General features: G+C 42.2%; 2 protein-coding genes across 3 annotated transcripts in view; one reads left to right on the forward strand and one right to left on the reverse strand.

The window, feature by feature from the left end:
• The window catches only part of cpne4b (copine IVb), a 22,968-nt gene extending 8,665 nt beyond the window's left edge, over positions 1-14,303 (reverse strand). Inside the window, exons 1-7 of the mRNA XM_051389829.1 lie at positions 12,940-14,303; positions 8,840-9,030; positions 5,783-5,962; positions 2,556-2,627; positions 2,187-2,261; positions 1,554-1,637; positions 1,365-1,454 (exon numbers count right to left, since the gene is read on the reverse strand). Coding sequence (XP_051245789.1) covers positions 1,365-1,454; positions 1,554-1,637; positions 2,187-2,261; positions 2,556-2,627; positions 5,783-5,962; positions 8,840-9,010 — 672 coding nt within the window. The 5' untranslated portion in view covers positions 9,011-9,030; positions 12,940-14,303. The remainder of the gene's footprint in view (positions 1-1,364; positions 1,455-1,553; positions 1,638-2,186; positions 2,262-2,555; positions 2,628-5,782; positions 5,963-8,839; positions 9,031-12,939) is intronic.
• A 108-nt stretch (positions 14,304-14,411) lies between these two features.
• On the forward strand, positions 14,412-23,027 carry dync1li1 (dynein, cytoplasmic 1, light intermediate chain 1). 2 transcript variants are annotated; one of them, XM_051389830.1, is made up of 14 exons: positions 14,412-14,614; positions 14,845-14,918; positions 16,466-16,582; positions 16,724-16,954; positions 17,262-17,416; positions 17,675-17,768; positions 18,452-18,587; positions 18,736-18,847; positions 19,103-19,162; positions 19,301-19,345; positions 19,446-19,533; positions 19,684-19,806; positions 19,995-20,012; positions 21,641-23,027. In XM_051389830.1, the coding sequence occupies exons 1-14, from the start codon at positions 14,511-14,513 to the stop codon at positions 21,757-21,759; spliced, it is 1,476 nt and encodes a 491-aa protein (XP_051245790.1). In that variant the 5' UTR covers positions 14,412-14,510; the 3' UTR covers positions 21,760-23,027. The 2 variants fall into 2 exon arrangements, with proteins under 2 accessions (XP_051245790.1, XP_051245791.1); XM_051389831.1 differs by lacking the exon at positions 19,995-20,012.

Genomic DNA, 23,027 nt, shown 5'->3' on the forward strand with positions numbered 1-23,027 from the left:
TGAAGTTGGTCAATAGAGACACACGTTAACACGCACATGCACAGAATAATTGATATCTTACACAAAGGTTTAATGGCTGTGAATGAGTAATTTTGCTCTTGAGCTTAGCGACCTTCTTGCCTGAGGTCACCCCAACAACTAGCGACCAATCCAACAACGCTTGATTAAAAACAACGACCAGCAGTAATCCCCTTATTTCCTGGCTCCCACTTAAGCTGCCAAGTACTTGCACCTGAAGTCTTTTTTTGTCCCCTTCTTTGTGTGTGTGCGTGTGTGATCATTTGTGGATTGTTTGCGTGTCCGTGTTTTTGACAGTAATTATTGCATGTGATGGAGCGAGCGCTCCCTTTTGCAGCCTTGCTTCCACTTCAAGTTGCTGAGAGCTGTGCAAGAGAGTAATGAAAAAATGAAGAACCTCCGTTCCATTCGCTGAATACTAACTTTTGGATGGCGACAGAGACGGAGGGACGGAACGAAAACTAGAGAGGTGGAGAACAGGTAAGGAGAAATACAAAGGGAGAGACAGACAGACTCTGCAGAGAAGGGTTATGCATTTATGCATTGGTCAGTTAAGAGCCCGGTGAAAAGGAAGCACTGGTCTGAATAGAAATCTCTACCGTGCCATTTCTCACTATAGCTCTGATGCTTCAAACAGGTAGCCCTGGAAACCATAGCCGATGGCGCGTGTGTGTGTATGTGTGTGTGTGTGTGTGTGTGTGTGTGTGTGTGTGTGTGTGTGTGTGTGAGTGTGCGAGCCCTTTCTCCTGCTGTCAGGAGCCATGCAGAGTTAAGACGCCTTTGAATATTTAATGAACAAGCTCATGTTTATTCATGGAAAAGAATAACTGTTTGGAGCTGATGTGCGGCCACCACTTTCGCACAAATGCACACATGCAGATCTATTCTGGCAAGTAAAGGTGAGAGTTTAGGGCGACCACTGAGCTCTTTCACACCCCGTCCGGCTCTTGAAATAACACAGTGACACTAGGGAAGGCGGCACATGACCTGAACTCGACTCATGGAGAAGAAAATGGAGGGAGATGATTGAGGCAGCTGTATGATTATGGCTGATTCAGTAATATACTTGTGGGTATGCGGTACTCAACGCTTGTGTTTTACAAATCTCATCATTTTTATGCTGCACAAAAAAAAACGCCTTACAAAGAAACACCTGCAGGCCTTCAGGTGCTGTTTGGCCTCTCCCTCTAAAGGTGCACTGTGTCTCTCTGGGGGAACTTAAATATCAAAGGGAACTGTGGCCAAGGTTTTTGCATGCTCAGACTGTTGCAGACTAAGTTAACTGTTAAATAAAATGTCTTCTCATTATTATGACTTGCAAAAAATTGTTACAGTTGCAGACTCACCTTTAGCTCCCTGTCATGGTCACCACTGCAGAGTGTGTTCAAAGAAACTTTGAAGGATTTCCAAACTGGGCTCAGGTTGTTCATGATCGTCTACCAGTGCACAAAAGATCACAGTTTCCGTTAGTCACAGGTCTGAAGTGGTAAATAACACCTCTATGTGTGTGCGTGTTTGTGTGTACCTGTAATTACCTCAGTTCTGTGCACAAGCGACTCAGTCCCGTCATCATTTATTCTAAAAATCTCCAGGAAAGGGTCTGACTTGCTGAAGAAATCCTTCAGAGAGAAAACACACATGTAAGGCATTGCCTCAGAACCACCTTTGATCACCATAAATCATTCATGTACTAACAGAACCATTATTTCACCCCATTTTTCTCCCAGTTCTTCCTTGTTTCTCCACCCATCCCTTTCCTGTCCTCTCCAATTTACCCACCCCTCACGCTTTTCATCCATCTTTCCCCTAAGGCACAACTTGTTTGGATTAGTCATCCATGGCTGTGCGCGCGTGCATGTGTGTGGAGGCTGAAAATTAATATAGTTATCTGTGTGTGGTGTCGGCTGGGTGAGATAGGAGGGGGTTACTGGGGAGAGGGGAGGTGCCCACCTATCTCAGAGGGCCTCCTCTAATGCCAGATTGTACTTCTGTGTATTGTGTGTGAGTTGCTTAAGTCCCACAGCCCTCCGCCCACATACTTCTTTACACACACACTCCTGAAAGAGCACACACTCAAACTTATACCTCTGAATATGAATTCCTTTAATATCTAAAGGAAAACCACACATTGTCAGTGTTTTTGAAAGCGTGCACTCAGTCGTACAAACCTTGTCGTCTAGCTTACGAGCGCTGAAGGAGAGTTCAACGTAATCGTCATTACCAGATAACTCCTCTGCTGTCACCTTTGGGGCGGGGGGTGGGGGTAGAGCAAAGAAGATGGTGAGAGGAGGAGGAGGAGGAGGAGGAGGAGGAGGAGGAGGAGGAGGAGGAGGAGGTGGAGGAGGGTGAGACAGACAGAGAGGTAGAAGAAGGAGGTGAGAGAAAATGAGATGGAAATGAGGAACAGAACAGATTGAACAGGCAACATCATCAAATTAATTATCTTCAGAGTGTCTGAGTGCAAGAAGTGCGTGTGTGATATGTGCTTCTGTGTGTGTGTTTGTGTGTAAGTGCGGTGGGCTGAAACAGTGTCATACCGTTATGGACGACTTTCCAGCAGTGTTTCCCTGTTTGAGTAGAGCTTTGATCAGTTTCCTCTGTGAGACGATCTGAAACAAACAGAAACACAAAATCAGCTCACATATTCCAGTGTTTGCCTCACAGGGACAGCTTGCCCTGTTAGTGTCACACTGGTGTCACAATTGTTAGCATACAATCGCCTACTTACACATCCAACGGACATAAAGCAGCATGGTGGAGTCACCTTTCACTACCTGTCATATGTAATTTTCTCTGGTGTTGTATCCCTGGTTTGATCTGCCAGCTCCTTGGCTCTTTTCACCTTCTACTATTTAAAGCTGGCAGGTGCTATATGAGCTATGTAATTGGCTGCTCGAGTTTACATGGAGAGGTGAGATCCACTGGGAGTCAACCACACAGATGGATGAGCCAAAACTATGAGCTAAAAGCACCTCGCAGCTGCCAAAAGCTGCAGAGTGAGGTGTTGGTGGTCTCAGTGGGATCGGCAATGGTAGGAATGCTTTCAGATCAGTCATTTGATTCTGTGTTACTATCCAAAGAGCAAAAGTGATTCACAGGTGTTTGCATTGGACTGTCAACATATATACTTCTTTCTTTCATATTGCGTGAAGAAGATCTATGACTGAAAGCTTGTATGTATGAATGCACAGATCCCCGTGCAGTTCTGTTCTGATATGTATACAAAATGGTTTTGGAGGCTTTAAATATACTTCATTTTGAAATGAAACATAATTATAAATTTGCCTCCTTCATTATTTAAATATGTAATTATTTATTTTGTGGCTTCTAAACGCAATGCTGACACATTACTTTTAAGTTGATATTGCAAACTTGTTAGAAAACAGTTGCCTATTTACACACCCAGCAGATTCGGAGCGGGATTAGCAATAATTTCGAGTTGTGTGTGCCTGTGGTCACTGAACAAATGTAAGTCCAGTAATAATTCACTCTCATTTTTAGATTCTAAATGCTCAAACATGTCCACCATCTAATCAAAACATTAAGCTAAGAGACACAATAAAGCTCTGGGGAAGCTGAGGGGACAATTATATGTCTATTGTCTCTCTATAGTGAATGTAATCCTTTGGTAATATATAAATATTGATTAGAGCCACTTTAAGGACAGCATGTAATCGCTTACATGCTGTCTGTGACGATATTGCTGACACAATGCATGCGTCTCCCCCTTGGCTAACACTTCCCAGCTATGACAGCAGTAACTATGGTGAAGGGAGGAGTTGGAGGGGCTGCCGCTGTACATGCAAAATAGATCTAAAATCAACACAGTAGTGCAATCAATTACAACACTCACACAATTTCAACACAACATTTTTGTTATCTGTCTCAATTTTCAGATTAATGGATTTCTATTAACAGATCATTTACCATTACTGACAAAAATATATTTATATGTGCCTGTGGTCATTTCATATTGCACTGATGCTGTCTTTTACTTAATCATGCTCTGGATAGGCAGTGGCAGCATCCATAATGTTGTTGTTTAGACCCAGATAAAATGTTGGCAGCATGTTTTCCCGTTTCAGTTAACCTCCCTGGCTCTTGCCTTCACAATCCTCTTCTTCCATGTGAGTTATCTCAGTTCTCCCAACTATTGTAAATCCACCAGCTTTATGTTACTGATAGCGTCTCTGACAGTGAGAAGTGGAAACAAGCCCTTTAGGACTTTCTCTCTGTTCCCTTCTACGTGGTGTGACTCAGCTGCTGATTTCCTGAATTCAACTTACTAAACTAGTTAATGAGTACAACTGCAATTACAATTTTCCTCTTGGATATTTATGAAGCACATAAATAAAGCAAATCTTTTAAATATTGATTACAGCTACATCATTAAGAGGGGCAATGACACCATTAAGTGAGAAGCAGGGCCATATGTATTAGCATATGCACATGTAAATCCCATGAAAACATAGTTTAAAGCACCCTCAGGGCTTTTACGTAACCAAGAACTCAAGTACAATGAAATCTCAGTGTAAATGCTGCTAGAGAGTCGACCTCAAGTGAAAGATTGTATTAGGATTCCTTCCACGGCTAAAGTCTCTAATCTTAAAGTTGCTCTCTCACCTGAATTAAAGTACACATTACCTGATATACGTTCAATATCCCAACAAGCTCGATGCACTTTACAAAGGATTATATACACCAGTCTGTAATCCTTACCCTCAAAGAAAGCAGGCTGCATTTGTGCATGCACAGTCTACACTGGTACACTCATACTGTATGTTATTTACTGGTTAAATGCACTTACTGGTTGCAAGTGCACTTACTGATCCTCACTCCTGTCATGCATTCACCTGTACAAGCATGCTCTCATCATACGCACTTCTGGTTCTTATGGTGAACTTATGACTCTAACATGTGTTCAGATGTGCAGCGTATATTGAACATTGTGTTTCATATTCTGTTGTATAAGCCTGAGTCCTAGGAGATTTCGGTTTTATTAAACAATTTACAGTGTAGGGATTAATAATAGCAAAGAATGCAACTCGCATTTATGAATCACATGTAAAATGGTGTTTTGGCGATGATTACATTAAAGGATCAGTGTGTTGAACTGGAGAGTATTTCTTCATTGAAAAAAGAGCAAAGAAAGGTACTGAAGGCTTTTCTCGGTGGAAAAGATTGCTCTCCCGACTGGCTTCGGTAAGAGTTTAACTACATTATATGGATCATTGATCTGATTCATTGAAGTTCGCCCATGATAGACAGCGATAGTTGGTTCATGCAATCACCCAATTGCAGTTTCCAACAACAACTTCCCAGATAACAAACCGTGGGGTCAACTGAATAGCATTCGCCTTCTAAGTGTGTAGGAGAAACTACGGTGCCCGCAAGAAACTTATTTAGAGCCAGTATTGGTTTGTCTGTTATGGGTGACTGTACAAACATGGCAATTCAACATGGTGGACTTGGTAGAAGAGGACCCGCTCCCTCTGTAGATAAAAACGTCTCAAGATTGCAAAAACACAACAATTCTTTAAGCTGATTATACACTAATGAAAGCACATGAATTTTATATTCATACGAATAGGAATATTCTATTACATTTCTGCCAATAGATCCTCCTAAATGTTACACACTGGACCTTTAAGCGACTGGGAGACTGCTAAAGAATCTCAAGATTTTCCAAAGGTTTTTTTATTTTTATTCTTACTCTTCTGCTCCCCAATTGGCCGACTACTGACCTGTCAAAGGACACACTGACCTGTCCTAAGGTGCACTCCATGGCTCCCAGGAAGTCCGCATCACGCAGGCCATTGTTGCCAGAGCTGATGTCATGAAGTTCAAAGCGGAGCCTCTGCACCTCCTCAAAGTAGTAGTCCACCAGGAAGATCTTGGAAAAGACTGGGCTGCTACTGCTACGAATCACCTCTGTACGGTCCACCTGCAAACACACAAATGCACAGAGGCAGGGGCGCATGGACACACAAACTCCAGGTTAACCCCAGTATGTTCAAGGAATCTTTGGAATCTAACAGAAGATTTTCACGTAAATAGAGTTGGTAAATGGAAAAGCATCTGGTAGGTGGAAATGCTACAACAAACTGATTTACAAATTCCATTATTTATTTCTGTATGAATCAATCAGTCTATTTAATTGTTTTTTAAATGAACAATTAAATATAAATTAAACAATAGTTGTATAATCTAATTTATTTGTTGATATTAATCTGTGAACTCTCTTATTAATCTGTGTTTTTGCCCAATTAAAAATACAAAATGTACTACTTTATGATGTATGATGTAAGACCATTGAGAATATTTAAAACATCTAATAAAAAACTGAACTATTTTATTCTTGAATCTTTATTTTTACATGTTTTTGTATAGTTTTCATACAGTAAGAGTGGTTTTGTGAAAGCAGTGTTTAAAAATTCTGTTGTTAGCAGTTTCATTTTAAATGGAGTTGTTTATGGTCCTTTTGGTGGAATGTATGAAGATTTCATTCAACATCCAATGCACTGCCACTGCACAATGATTGTGAACCCCAGCAGACTTTTCAGCACTGCAGCAATTACCACAAATAACTATTACCACATTGTTTACACTTATCAACTTGAGAACTGGGAATATGGATTTTTCTTGATGACTAAAATCACACAAGCTGTTTGACTACACAGAGAAGCGACTACAGTTGCAACATTGATCTCACATTTTCTTCCCTCTAACTGCCTCACACAGAAAGGAATAGAAAGCTGAACAAAAGTCTGTCTCAGAGCTGCCAACAAAACCTATCCAACGCTAGCGGCAACGACTGGGTCCCTTTTACTGTTGATAACCCTTTGGCACACACACACACACACAGACTCAAAAGTGAATTGTACACCAGCAGACATACACACACAAACATATTTGGCCTTTTTCTGACACTTACCTCAATAGGCTGGCATCTCATTAAAGCAAAAAGAACAAACATAAACACATGCACACACACTCACACACACGCCCAGTGGCTTGAACACTCTCTATTAACAATTATCCAATTAAGAGACTCTGAATGTGATGGGCAGAGATAACATTTGTCCATTCCCACACTCCCTCAAAGGGGCTTATTTTAACACATACACACAAATTCTCTCTCTCTCTCTCTCTCTCTCTCTCTCTCTCTCTCTCTCTCTCTCTCTCTCTCTCTCTCTCTCTCTCTCTCTCTCTCTCTCTCTCGCACACACACACACACACACACACACACACACCAGCTGTAAAGTAGCTTTTTGTGTTGTCTCTAAAGACAGAATAATGCTGCACTACTTTCTGAGCACTTGATCTGGAGCCCCTGTGGAGGGGTGTGTGTGTGTGTGTGTGTGTGTGTTTGTGCGTGCGTGCGTGCGTGCGTGTTGAGCTTGTGCCTGCGACAGTTTGTGTAAATGAGAAGCATGTGTGTGAATCTGTGTACTGTCAGAGTGGGTCACTGACTGTACGTGTGAGGACACGCATGCCTGCGTGGGTGTGTGTATCTACATATTTAAAAGGAAGACTCAGCACTCAGCATATGTCTGTCTTTCACAGGACTAAGGGAGAAAGAAAGATGGATGGAATTCCTCTACATTTACCTCTTCCCTCATGTGTTCTTTCAAAGTTCAGTTAATACATGTGCTGCTGCCACCGGTGAGACATCAGTGGGAATAAGAGATTTCTTAAAGCAGGAGATTCCATCTGAAGTCCCTGAAAGAGCAGATTGAGTCTTGAAAAGAAGAGGAAGTGGAACATTTCTCTTCCATTTTCTCTTCTGTTTTTCAAGTACAAACCAATCTGTTCTATGAAGATGTTGTCCCCATCTATTTGATGCCTGAGTCCAATAAAACTGCTCATGATTCCAGGAAAAAAGTTTGGTACTCTCATTATTTTCAATATGAAAAAAATTGGGGCAGACAAGTTGTTTTAGCGAGCTAAGACGAGCCAAGAAACAAAAACAGCACACTTTCCATTTGAAGGTGACAAAAACATTTGGATAAAAAATTACAATATGTTCTAATCCACAAAAGTTACGATTTCTGTTGCCTTCTGTGACGATTAGCATCCATAATTTAAAAGAAACAAACATAACCTGCGATTTAGCAATCACAGCTCTGCACGATAGCGTAGGTCCTTGATTACACACAATCATTTAGTCAAACATGAATCCAATGAAGTGCTTTAATAATTTAAATTTTTTCTACAATGAAGTTCATAAAGAATCATCGGCAACAGAACCTAAAGAGCAGATGAAGACACTTAAATTCTCAATCAGACTAGTACATCAGGCCAAGGACAAATAGCCTAGATTATAAGGATGTTGAATAGCTAAAATAAAGTACAAGGATACGTTTTTTCACTGAATCTCACACTAAAGATTGCTTTGTAGAGCAGCAGAAGCAACCAAAAAAATCTACGGACTTCAAAGATACATAGTTTATGAAAGGGTTCAAAGTCCAAGTTTAGAAGTCATAATAATGTTGTTCTATGTGCTCTACGGACTCCCACTGCAAAGGGAAAAAAGTACTTCAAATGGCAGCCTAATCCATAATACAGCACCAATATGCAGTATGTGTAGATGTTTGATTGCTCACGCGCACACACTCACACACACACACACACACACACACACACACAGCTCTTATTCAGAGTGTCTTAAAATGGGCGAGTGAGTGAGTGTTATGAGCGAGGTCAATGATGTAACCATTATATACATTTTCTGTTCATGAAACAGTCTGTCTGAAATGAAGACACACTCACCCTGCCCCCACTACACTTAAACCCTTCACCCCACACCCAATTACCGTACCTCAAACCACTGCCCGTGCGACTGCATCTTCAGCACCACGCAAGGGTCAGGTTTGGAGAGGGCGTCGCGGTCCGAGATCCCCCGGCAGGCCACTCTCAGCTCCACTTTGGTCAGGCATGGGGAGCTGATGAAGCCCAGCGTGGCCTCCGCAGACTCGTAGATGTTACTCATGCTGAACACACAATCACACACTGAAAGGAAAAGGAGAGAGAGGATAAAAGAAAAGGATTACTTTATAGCTAGATAGCTAGATAGATAGATAGATAGATAGAAATAAAGATCCCATGCACTGCAGTATATTTGAACTGTTGTTTGCTTTGACTTGAGCAGATGCAGTGGCCCTGACTAAGCAGACAGCACTCAAACTGTTCAAGGTCAGGACTCTGACGCCACTGAATATCAGACAAGGTCCCCAAATGCACACAAATACGCACGTACTGTACCATAGAAACACAAAAACACAACACAAATACACACTTACACATGTCAGGGCAGACACAGATTTTTACATTCTATACAATCTGTATAAAGATGAGCACAAACAAATCAAAATGCACACACACTCACACACACTCACACGCACACACATACAGCATGCTTTGCTGAGTAACCAGAACAAATCAGCAGGTTTCTCCTCAGGTTTCCACAGAGAGTATAGTGTTCACAGTCCCTAAATAGAATACTGTCAAGCATCTAATCGCTGTGACACTGACAATTTTTCCCATGATAACTTGAAATGAACTGTTAATCATCAAAAAATGAGTTTAAATCACATTTTACAGTAACCCATCATCACAATTAAGGCTGGAAATATCTGCCGCTTTTCATTTGTTCAAGGTGAGAGCTCTTGTATTCCCACACCGACTAATATCTAGCTAATTCTTCCGGAACTAAATCAGGCATTAATTTAAATCCAGGAGATGTTGGCAGAAAACATCTCACAGGAGCGATGATGGTCTTAATATCACATACGCAGGGCAATGATATTTAAGGTGTTATAAGGGATAACTTGATCTTAAAGGCCCACAGCCATCAACCACCCACACAGGTGTTTTCAATTATTCTGCTTAATTAGACCTCTTTTCAGGTCTGTGTGGGCGTGTGCAGACTCAGGTTCACTGACATCTTCTTCCTCACTCTCCTTTTAGCTTTGTTGCACCTGTTTGAGTGGAATAACAGACACCTTTATAGTTCCTAATGACTTAATGTAATGAAATGTAATTCCCAGAAAAACTCCACCAAATTCCAATGTCACCACAATACCTCTATGTCTGTGCAGGACTTTTAAATTAATAATTTGAATAGTTAGTTAGCTTTGCGTACACTGGAAACAACAAGCCTGGCTGGGTCTACCAGCATCGGCAACCAGCACTACGAGTGTAGGATTTATTGAGAACGGGCTGTGAAGAGTGAAGGAGAAACTATGGTGGCCACAAAACTCGTCAAAAACGCAAAAAGGCCCAATCTATAGCCAGTGTTTGGTTTGTCCGTTATGGGCTACTGTAGAAACACAGCGGTTTAAAATGGCAAACTCCATGGAAGGAGACCTGCAGCATCTGTAGAAACGGCTCATTCTAAGGTAACAAAAACACAATGATTCCTATATTCAGGTGATTATACACTAATGAAAACATACTTGAATATTATATTTAATTTCTGCCAATAGATCCTCCTGAATGTTACAACCTGTACTTTTAAAACTCACTAATACACATTGTATCTCATTGTTCTATTTCATACAAAAACTTTTGGGTAAGCTTTAGGTGGATTTTGCTGCCTTTCTACAAAGCCAGCTTAGCTGTTCCCCCGTTTCCAATCTTTATACTAAGCTAAGCTAACCATCTCCTGACTGTTGCTTCATATTTATTTATTTGGAAAGATATGACAGTGGCATCAATCTTCTCATCAAAAGATAACTGTTCCAGCAGTAGATTTCAAAAGTATTGTAGCAGCATCGATAAAACTTTAATACCCTCACATCAAGCCTAAAGCAGGATCCAGCTTACTTAAACTGTTTCATTAGAAAAACTGCATTGGATGTATAATTAATCTCAAATGCATGGATCCATTGTTCGATCCCATAATGTACATGGAGTCTTGGGCTGAAACCTTGGGTAGCCTCTAGTCCAGTTAGTCCAAACTAAAGGATAACCACAAGTCTGATGTGCTAGATGGTACGAACTGAATATTAATGCGGCGGTCTAGTAGTATCATCCTTAGGGAGCGAAGCTCTCAGAACTGGGTCTGACTCTGACCTGAATGTCTCTCTCTCTCTCTCTCTCTCTCTCTCTCTCTCTCTCTCTCTCCCCTCTGTCTTCCATAATTCATGTTCGATGTGTGTGTTGGTGATTATTTTTAGCCAAGCATACTGAATGGGCTGCATACAGAGAAACGTATGTGGACAGAGCCACAGGGCAGGTATGTGTGACATACAGTAGACCTGTGTGTTGGTGGAGTGTAGTTAGTTATGTTTCCCTCTGCATGGTGGTACATTTCTTCGTGTGTGTGGGAAACAGCAGATGCCCGTCTGTTCCGGTTGACAGGAGGTGACACTGATAGTGATGGAGGATGTGGACGATTTCTACAGCTACTGTTTAAGAGCTCATAAGCTGACACATGTGTAGCACATTGCCAGGGGTGACGAGGGATTTTCAATAACACTTTGTCGCAGGATCTTGCAATAGCTTCTAGGGGGAGGGAAAGTCTCAAATAGTGTTTTTGCCAAGGCTGACAACTGGTTTATTTTGATATTTATGTACTGTAATACCAGTCAAACCCATTGATAAGGAGGGCTTAAGTATGTAAGGATCTGTACTTTGACTAAATTTGACTAAATCTTCCCAATTTTGTACAAATGTATAAACTTATAAAATCACAGTGTTTCCAATACTTGTCAATAAAAAAGACTGCAGAAAACTGCAGTTTCACTGTATTATTCTTCGTCTCACAAAAAAAGTGAAAATTGCAGATTGAGAGGCTGAACGCATTGTAACAAAGTGGTTTGTGTGCTCTGAAATTTATGTGTAAATCTAAAATAAAACAAAAACCAGAATAGAAGTGAATGATTGCTGGGCGGTGTAAGATCTCTTTAAAATCATTCCAAGGCTCCTCACTGTCAGCTCTTATTCCCCACACTGTGACAATCAATCATCACAGAGCTCAATTGCCATGACCCTTGACTCTGTGTGTGCTTGTGACCATTCACCTTCACATGTTCATATGTGTTAAGTGCATGTGACAGATGTGACACTAATGATTCAGCCACAGCAAGGTCCACAACATGGGAGTACACTATAATTGCTTGGTCACATATTGATTAACAGACAAACTGTCCAGCCACAGTGATAGTATAGGAATAAGCTATGTGGCATGTTACGCAACCTTATATGGAATATTAATCATGGCAGGTGACAGCAATATGCTCAGCTGAAAGAGTGGACACATAAAAGGCAGCCGTGGTCTGAGAAAAGACAGAGAGGAGTATCAGAAGTGAAGCAGTCTGGTGTTGTGAAACTCCCAGTGTTATTAGAGCTGACAGAGAGAGAGAACCAGCAAGAGTGAGGGAGACAGAGGTTGTGAGAGGGGGGATTAGAGAGATGGAGTGAGAGAAAAAACTGGAGAAAAAGGCAGGCAAGTGCGAGTGAATGAAGCAGAGGGCAGAGAGGGACAGAGAATGAAGCAGATCTTCCCCTCTTCCTGGGCTTATATAGTCTTAAAGCACTCCAGCAGAATACAATTAAAGCACAGGCTTTCTAAGAGTAGCCTACGAGGTATGTTCCAGTATTTTCTCAAAGAAAGAATCTCTCCAGTCACTGTAGAATTTCTTTAGAATAATATTTTGTTGCCTGGGGGTAAAAAAACAATAGTTGTATGATCTATTTTGTTCTACAGAATAATGAATAAACCCACAAAGTCACACAAGCTGCTAAACAATAAAATAAATTAGATGATAAACATGTAATGCCATGTCTGTCACTTAAAGCACAATACATAAAAATGTCCAGGGCAAATGTTTTGTAATAGCCTATAGCTACAGCTCTCATGCACCAGGTAAGACATGCACCATCCGGACTCCCATCTCCTGCGGAGAGAAAACTCACCTCAACGACCTGGAGAAAAGATCCGAGTGGAGCCGAAGAACTTCACCGCCGTTTTACTTGACAATCACGGATACCTCACCGCCTCCGGACCCATCTCCCACTCCTCACTCTCTTTGTGTATTATGTTTCCCCTCAATCCCTCTACACAGCAGAGCTCAGTCGGTTTTGGCGCTGACAGCCAAACAGAGATGCTTTCTAATTCCCACAAGGCGAGCACGGTGAGGATGCGCTCCGTGCGCCTGGGTTCACTCTGGGCGAAAGATGGGGAGGAGGAGGAGGACGGTGCGCCACTTATCTGGAGTTTGTAATGTGGCTGGCTCCATCGGGGGCCGCAGAGAGAGCACCGTACCCAGGGACCGGTGGCCTCAGGAGCACAGTGCACCAGCGCCATCTCGTGGTTGTTACAGTCACCTGACGCTTATAAAAATTGATTTTCTGGTTCTCGGCTTTGATTGGCTGCGATGCGCCTCGGTGGTTTTATAATAAGCGGTGACCGCACACCTGAGACCAACTGGTACTTCATTTAAACCGGTTCAGATGAGTGTAAAACGTTTCAGTGTATGAGGTTGAGTTTGCTGCTGAAATAAACAGAAAATATAAGGTGTTATAGGAGATCTTACAATGGATCTTTATTTTATTTTTCAATTATTTTTATGTATTTTGTTGGTTTAAGTATTTCTATTCTATTTTCATGTAAATTTGTCCATGATCGTGGTTTCCAACAGCTGTAAACTACTGACTGCACTAACCTGACAGGTGCTATACAAATAAATACTGATTGTTTTTTTAATTGCACTGAACGTTCACTGACTTATAATACACTAAAAACTAAATGAATGTATTTAACTGTATTGGGCTGTTTTATTTATTTTTTATTAATTGGTTTTACCCGTGTTATTATTACATTACATTACATTATATTCATTCAATATCTAAATCTGTTCTAAAAATGACTGACACGCTTTATCTCAACTTCTCATATAGGCCTATAGTCTATGCATAAGAGGCTAGTCAGCTTAAAGTGCATCCAATTCCTACATGGCATTACAGCTTTATCTCTATCCTGTAGGCTTAGGCCCGGTGCCATATTCTTCATAAATCAAGGCATTGATTTAGGAAGCAACAATTTTAAGAGGATATTTTGTCTGAAACGGATTTGTGTGGCTCTTTTGAAAACCAGGACAAGCCTACACTGTAGCAAAAATATTTTATACTGGCCTTTTTTTTTTTTGTACAAGCAGACTATCCATTATTTATCAGTCCCAACTAACACAAACTTTGCATAAAATCTGAATACGTGAATTCCCATTGCAGCTTCTTTGTGACAGATTTTATTTCGACATGTGCAGTAAACTCACTCATAGCCTCTCTTCCTGCACTTAAACCTGCTGCGGGTGGTCAGTCCAGGTCTGTCACTTTGCGGATGAGATCATTTGGTTGTCTGGAAGCAGCACCCCTGCTTTGTGCGGGCGGACCACGCCCCGGCCCCGGCGTGCGGTGCACCAGGCTAGGTTAGCACACAAGCCGCTACATCCGGGCGCTCTGCTGCTCGGTTTACAAACCCTGCGAAGATGGCGACTTCAGGGAGGAGTGCATTATTATCCTCCACCTCAACTGGACCTAAAAGCACACTGGAGAACTCCAACCCGGAGGAGGATGACGGGCAGGACTTATGGTGGGCGATGTGTTATTTGAGCTGGGTTATTGTGAGCAGGGTGTGCGGTGGGCGCAGAGGGGGTCCATTGTGCTGGGAGGAGGATGGGTTTTGACAGCTAGCTCGCTAACGGGGGGCTAGCTAGCATCAGCACCAGACTGACACAGCAGCACTAGCTCGCTTTTAGCTGTCAGTCTGTTGTTTGTTAATGAATGAACACCGCGTTGTAACCGGGGCTCTTCTGTCTGCAGGTCCACCATCCTGAGCGAAGTGTCAACACATTCAAGATCTAAGCTACCGTCTGGAAAAAATGTCCTGGTCATGGGTGGGTATATACATTTGTGTGTGTGTGTGTGTGTGTGTGTGTGTGTGTGTGTGTGTGTGTGTGTGTGTGTGTGTGTCTGCAGCAGTCTCCTGGCTAGCCAATAGGCATCGTTAGCCTGAATAGCTCGGGAGCTTGTGATCGTCTCATCCTGGTGGACTTAATGCTGCTCGATAGCTAAGCTAGCTTGCTCTGGACTGATGGTGCTTTTGTGTTCAAGTAGCGGGCTAGCAGAGAGACAGAGAGAGAGACAGGGACACACAGAGAGAGAGACACAGAGAGAGGGAGACAGGTGTATTTTACTGAGCGCGCACACACACACACACACACGCGCGCTACCTCCATCATGTTGTAAGGGAGAAACGCGCTGTTTTAAAACACTGCAAGTCATTCTAGCATACAGTGATGCTAGTAGCAGCTAGGTGGAGATGATGATGATGATGATGATGATGATGATGATGAAGGGACAAGACGAACCGTGTGTGTTTTTGTGAAGGGGGGGGGTTATGTGACCGAGGCGTGCATGCAGACAGACAGGGTGCGTCCCTGTCTCGCTCGGTCCTCATGTCCCGCTGCTGGACACACACACACAGACACACACACACACACAGACACACACACACACACACACACACACACGGTCAACACATCCGCCTGAGATAATCCGCAGTCTGCTACCCATTCCAGCTAATCAGCGATGTAAAGTGTGGCTGTAGCCATTTGTCTGTTATGCTGCCCATGACAACATCATCAGGCTCCGCTGTATGATGCATCGAGTCCCCCTGTCGGTAAAGTTAATATGGCACAGTGCGAGAATGGATGCAGCCCTGACCTTATAACACACAATAACAATGTCAGGCTGTCAGCTGTGTGGGAAGCAATAATGCCAGGACAGATGCATTGTCAGTAGATGTATATGTATATTAATCCTTCATGAAAACTGCAAACTCCATATAAAGAAGCTGTGTGGCTCTAGTCAGAGGGGAGTGGATTGTTTACAGTATTGTGTACAAGATATATTTGTGTAGAGCTTAAATGATTAGTTGATTAATTGATATCTGCAACTATTTTGCTAATCAAGTGTTCCTTTAAGTCAATTTTCAGGTAAAACTTTTCCCAGTTCCAGTTTCTCAATAGTTTGGATGTGATGCATTATTTTGTCCCATGTGACAATACTGAATGTCTTTTGGGTTTTTCAAAACAAACTATTTTAAGATGGCACCCTGGGCTTTAGAAAATTGTGATGGGCAATTCTGGCATTTTATAGACCAAGAAAGTAATGTACAGATTGTACGATGTTCGTAGTTTTGGGTAGTGTGTTGTCATTAACTCTGCAGTGTGTTACTAGTAACAGACAGCAGGATGCATGGACAAATAGCACACCTTCAGCACTGGTGTGGTGTGCCAGCCTCTGTTTCTTTCTTGTTTCTTTAGCCAAATTTTAATTCTTGCTAAATTATGGTTTAAGTACTAAACTGTAATATCACTATCACTATAGCAGTGGATACTACCCATAATCTGTTATTTACTGATTCTGTGTGTGTGTATAGGTGAGGTGGGTTCGGGGAAGACCACCTTGGTTGCAAAACTACAGGGGATTGAAGAATACATGAAAGGGCGTGGCCTGGAATACCTCTACTTCAGTGTCCATGACGACGACATTGATGGTAACCAGCAACTGCAGTTCATTGACCATTAAATGTCCATGTAGTTTTCTTGTATTACCAAGTACTTCTAAAGTAATGCAGCTGTATGATCGTATAGGAGTGTGTACATTAATGTGTGTGTGTGTGTGTGTGTGTGTTTAGACCAAACTAGGTGTAATGCCTGGGTGTTAGATGGAGACCTTTACCACAAAGGTCTCCAGGGAGTAGCTGTGCCAGTGGACGCTATCGGCAACACGTTGCTGCTGATAACAGTTGACATGTCGCGGCCATGGAACGCCCTGGACTCTCTCCAGAAGTGGGCTGCCGTCGCTAGGGAACACATCGACAAACTCCGGGTCGCCCCAGAAACACTGCGGGAGCTGGAGCACAGACGTGAGTCACACTGACGGCATTCAGGCTTACTAGTATACTTTTTCTTTTAACTTTATTTACTTCAGTGCTTCTTCATGAAAATGTTCTGAGCAGTACCAAAACAATTCTTTGATTTCTTTCTTGTCTTTGTAAAAAGCTAGAAAGTTAGGAGACTGTTTAAAATTGTAACCCCCTGCCAGGTCCCACTATTTGCTTATGTTTGTTTACTTTACTTTAATGTTCTTTGTGTGTGTGTGTGTGTGTGTGTGTGTGTGTGTGTGTGTGTGTGTGTGTGTGTGTGTGTGTGTGTGTGTGTGTGTGTGTGTAGTTGTAAAACAGTTCCAGGAGTACACAGAGCCAGGCAGTGGGGAGGATGGCACCCCGCAGAGGAGGAGTGAAGATGAGGAGACCGTGCTGCTGCCGTTAGGAGACAACACACTCACACACAACTTGGGAATACCAGTGGTGGTGGTCTGCACCAAGGTACACACACACACACACACACACACACACACACACACACTCACTGCTTATAAACACAGCCTATGTGAAGAAACGTACTATACTGCAACCTTAAAATCTATGTGCTGTAAAAATGTCATTATTCTGGGACTGGAAACTTAACTGTTTAACTGCTTAAATATTTTTTTAAAGTAGAACTCAAAACGTTTTTGTATTTTTTTGCTTTGCATCTACTTCTACACATTCACCTCTGTCTGACACCTGCCTATCTGACCTCAGTGCGACGCCATCAGCACACTGGAGAAGGAGCACGACTACAGAGACGAACACCTGGACTTCATCCAGTCTCACATCAGAAATTTTTGTCTGCAGTGTATCCTTCACTAAACATTGTTTCTGCCCTAGGCTGTGAGCTGAAAGGTGCACAAACAACTAATTTATAGTGTCAGGAAACAATGAAAGTATTGATTTGTACAGTATACTCAGGGGTTTTAATGGGGCTGTTGATCAATACCACTGACTCCCTGCAATTTTCCTCCAGATGTGGAGATTTAAGGCACTCGTTCACATTTTGTCCTGTGCTCTTGTAACATCCAGCTGTTCGGTGATGAAGGATGGTGATACAGCTGAGTGATTGGCATTATAAGGTGTTTTGTTCTCAAGCCAAAGGCCAAGTTTGCAGTCGCTGCCAGTATTTTGGCCACTGTGAGCTGAATCTGAACTGCTGTTGTTGTTGTTGGTGATATTGTTTTGCTGCAGAGAGAATTCGATAAAAGTGAGATTACCCAGTACTGTCTGAAATTGTTTGCTTTTCAGAATCCAGTCAATGCTGAGTGGAAACAGTATTGAAGTTTCAAACATTATTGTGTTAAAAATTAGCCAAGACTGCAACTAGTTCTTCTGTGTACTGGTAGCAATTGTTCTGCACTAGAATGTGTTTTTCTGTACTGTTATTACAGAGCTGTAGTTTTATTTTTCCACTTTGGTGTTAGTTTTACTTTTGCTCGTGTATTTACGAATGGTGGTGTTGAAAATAATCTTTGACAACCATGTCAGACGGAGCATCTCTGGTTTACACATCAGTGAAGGAGATGAAAAATCTGGACATCCTCTACAAATATCTGGTCCACAGACTCTACGGCTTTCCCTTCCACTGCCCGGCACAAGTGGTGGAAAGAGATGCTGTCTTCATGTAAGCCTGCCTTTGTGTGTATGTGTATGTGTATGTGTATGTATGTATGTATGTATGTATGTATGTATGTATGTATGTATGTATGTGTTTATGTACTAGGACTGTGGGGCCACCTATCTGGTTTGTAACCCTTCCTCTCCTCTATCAGTCCATCAGGTTGGGACAATGAGAAGAAGATTGCGATACTTCATGAGAACTTCCAGACAGTAAAAGCGGATGACAGCTTTGAGGACGTAGTAGTCAAACCGCCAGTCAGAAAGGTAAAGGCTCCTACTAAATACACGGCTAACTTGGAAAAAACTCTCTTAGGCAAACTAAGTTTACAGCGGAACGGTTAATATTACGTATCATTACCTTCGATGTCACGTTTCACAGCCAGTGCACTAAGCTTTACCCAGAGTCCCTGCAGGGATTGTGAGAGTTTTAGCCAATCTAATGTATTTGCTGTGGTGGAGTTATAAGTAAGGACTTGATGTGAAAAAGGCTGAATTTTTTTTTCTCTTGCTTGTCACCAGATTGTACACGAAAAGGAGATTCAGGCAGAAGATGACCAAGTGTTTCTGGTAAAACTGCAGGTCAGAAAACCTTTCTGTTGTGTTAATGCCAGTTGGTTTGCTGCTCGTGGGCACTCCAATTAAATCTAACTTGAGGGTCTTGATATGTTAATTAAATTCTAATTGGAGTGAGTGTGCATATTGTGCTCTAATTTGCAGTCGCTGCTTGCCAAACAGCCTGCTGTGACAGCAGGGAGACCAGTGGTGAGTGCTACTTTCTTTTTTTTTCTAGTTTTGGCTCACAGGATAAAGGGAATCTCCCTCTAGCGTCCGTATGTGTGAAATAAACTGTCGTTATTCATAGGACACCACCAGCAGAGCACCCACCGGTTCCCCCAGGACGAGTAATCGCTCCGCAGCGGCCAACGTAGCAAACGCCATGCCACAGTCGGGTACGTCCTTGCATTTCATCGCTGCACACAGCCACACATGACCATTGCTGTGTCTGTGTGTCTGTGTGTCTGTGTGTCTGTGTGTGTGTGTGTGTGTGTGTGTGTGTGTGTGTGTGTGTGTTTTTTAATTCTTCTCACTGTACGCTGCAGGTCAGACCAGTGAGGGTGTGTTGGCCAACTTTTTCAACAGTCTACTGACAAAGAAAGCAGGGACAGGAGGGCCTGGTACGCCAGGTGGCGGGAACAACACTCCAGGAACAGTACGCAAGTCAGGTGAGAATACACACTTTTTGTTTTTATGGTGTGTTGGATAGAAAATGTTGAAAGTGATCTCCATTGTGTTGTCGGATTTAATGCCATTTTCAGTCACTTCTCATCACTTAGCTTCTTTTTTTGGCTTTGACCTCCCATCTTCCGTCCTTCATTTTCTCACCTCTTTACTCTCCTGTCCTCTACTCCAGACACGAACATAACACATGGTAAACAGAACGATGAAAGGGTCTGAGCGCATCTAACACCCACACAAACAATCATCATCTTTCTGCCTGTTTTGTAGCTCTGTGTGTGACAGTCTTTTCATTCGTAACGATGCTCACAGTCTGTTGTGCAATCTCACTGTTCACATCATTCATAATTTATGTGTGTGTGTGTATGTATGCACTAGTCAGAGGATGCTGGCCACGTTAAGGTGTGTGCGAGAGACATAATTTTCATTCATTATTGCTTGTGTATGTCATCGTTCAAGCATCCTTATATTTCCTTTGACCCACCCTTCCCCCGAGCCTCCGACTCTCTCCAGCATCCGAGGAAGAATCAAGGGATCAAGCTTCCTGTATCACCCATTTATCTCTTGTACAAACATACATGGACTCGGCTGTGGGCTATAAATTATTATGATTCGTTTATTTAGATTATTAGATTATATTATATTAACTTCTCTAACCAATCTGAGAACGTTGTGGTTCAGGAGATGATCCCATGGCTATTGAATTACTTTTGCACCATATGCCTTCATTTTGCTGTTAGGGGAAGCAGGATCTGGCTTATATGTATCAGAATATGTGTATTGATTTCATATTAGTGGCAGGATCTAGAACGATGTGAAACTCACCAGCAGAAAGGCCGCCATGTCTCAAAGCAGCATTCTTGTCACCTATTCAGCAGGGTGAGGAAGTGCCAGACATGCCAGGATCATTTAACTTGATTGACTGATGATTTGATGACAGTTGCACCCATAACATCTCCCCTCCTAACACCCTCTCTCCATTCTGTTCCTCTACATTTTTTTTTGGCATGTTGCATTGCATTTCTCATGACTAACATCTGCTAAAAACATTACACATGATTTTAACTAAGGCTGGACAATCTGAGATCTGGCTTCCACTTAGGTCTGTTTTTAACTAGATAACTCCAAAAAAAGATGCAGTAAATTATATCCGTACTACTACAACATAGGAATCTTGTTGCATACTGATTAAATTGTCTGTCCTACAGTGGTTAACAAACATTGGATTTGTCTCTTGCAATAAGGAATTTTTTACACTAAATACATAGATATTTAGTGCAACAATAAATGCAAATAAATGAACATACATTCAGTATTACTAAAGCTCTGTTTGTACAAGATGTGCACGAAGAAGAAAGGGAAAAATATGATCACATTTGTATTATTTCACTAAACCTGGGTATGAACAAATTGTTTCATACTATCTGAATACCATAACCTACCATACCAAAACTAATCCAATCAACCAAGTCAAACTATTTTACCACCTCTCTATCACAGTATGCACTCATGTCTTCTCCCCTGCAAATAGAATGAGAGAAATTTTAGTATTACATTGAATAAATAGCCTAATTAAGAAAAGTAAAACCATATTAATACTATCCCAATGATACTATTGCGAATGTTTTGCTAATATTCAATGTTTGACCCAGCTCTTATTTTAACCATGTGTAATTGCCTTGGTGCTTATTGCATTGTGCCTCAACCACTCAATGCTGTAAAAATGCACTTATGTATTGCACTGGCTAAAATGTTCGTTCGATTATTTGCTCGTTTGATATAGGCACTCACTTTTTCTGTATTTGCATGCATCTGACACAGGTTCAAAGCTGGGCCTGGGCGATGTACAGGCGGAGCTGGACCGCATATCCAGCCGGGAGACTGACTCGGACTTGCCCAATGCCAACGACACGCCTGCCACCGACAGCCAGGACACATGAAGATCAACACACACGTCACCCTGCTCCCCCCGCCCCTCCCCGCCAGTCATCTTCCACCTCCCTTGTCCTTCCTCCCTCCACTCAAAACCTCCACCCCATCACAAAGATGCAGGGGAGAGAAAGAGGGATGTAGTTCACAAAGAACTCCCTCTCTCTACCCCCCTACCCCTTACCCTCCACTCCCCCCTCCCTCTCTTCTCTTCCTGGCTGTTTTGCTGAGGGCGAGTATTTGTCACTGTTACATACAAGACTGTCTGTTACATGAGAGTTAAAGGGTATGGGGGACCAATGGGTGTGTGGAGGAGGTTGGGATGAGAGGACGTGAGAGACGGGTTGAAAAAGATTGATTGCAAGAATGAAAGCGAGGGCGTTTTATCCATCCATTCCTTGTGATGGTACAGTTAGTGTTTTTACTGTAGGAACTGCTGAAGGGTGCATGTTGAATAATCTGCACTTAGGTACTGTAGGGGTGATTGTGTGTTTAATGTATGTGGGGCAAGTCACGCTAGGCCAGAGGAAGAGATTGAGAACGGGAAAAAAAAACGCCTGAAACAACAATTGCAAACAGTCTTGTTTTTTAAGTTGAAGGGACAAACATACCAGTATTTGTGTGTGTGTGTGTGTGTGTGTGTGTGTGTGTGTGGAGAGTGTGAGTGTGAGTGTGTACAAGTGAGGCAGATCAAGAAAATTAAGCAAGCTACTTGAACCTGTATGTTGAGAGATTTTTTTGGCTGTTTGCATTTCAACCAAAAGGCAAAAAACATTACTATGCTCTTACACTACAAGCTCTTAAAACAGCATACACTATTATTACAGCAGCCCTGTCTGCTACACTACACAAACCAAACATGACCACAACAAAAAAAAAAATTACTTCAGAGTCAATGTTAACACTCGAGCACTAGTCATGTGTAGAAGGCACCTAAAGTCCATCATGAAACCTAGTACTACAATTGGCCAAACTTCCCCCGCGTGGTACATACTGCTAAAACCTGTAGATGACAGACAGTGCACTGGAAAAAGGGAGGGTGTTAAAGGGGTAGTAGGGGGTGGGTAGCTGAGCTTTACTTGTACAGAAAGAAGCACTAGTGATTCAGTTTCATGGTTACTGCGGGCAAGGGGCGGTCTGAACAAGGGAGGGTCACACCACGAATGTACAGTCATTGTCTCGCTGATTGGTCCTGTTATTTCAGAGCTCTGTGTTGGCGTTTGTATAATCAGATCTGTTAATCAGTCAAATAAAAGGTGTATTTATTCCGATTCATCCA

The sequence above is a fragment of the Dicentrarchus labrax genome, unplaced genomic scaffold (genome assembly GCF_905237075.1).
Source record: "Dicentrarchus labrax unplaced genomic scaffold, dlabrax2021, whole genome shotgun sequence".
Classification (NCBI taxonomy): Eukaryota; Metazoa; Chordata; class Actinopteri; family Moronidae; genus Dicentrarchus; species Dicentrarchus labrax.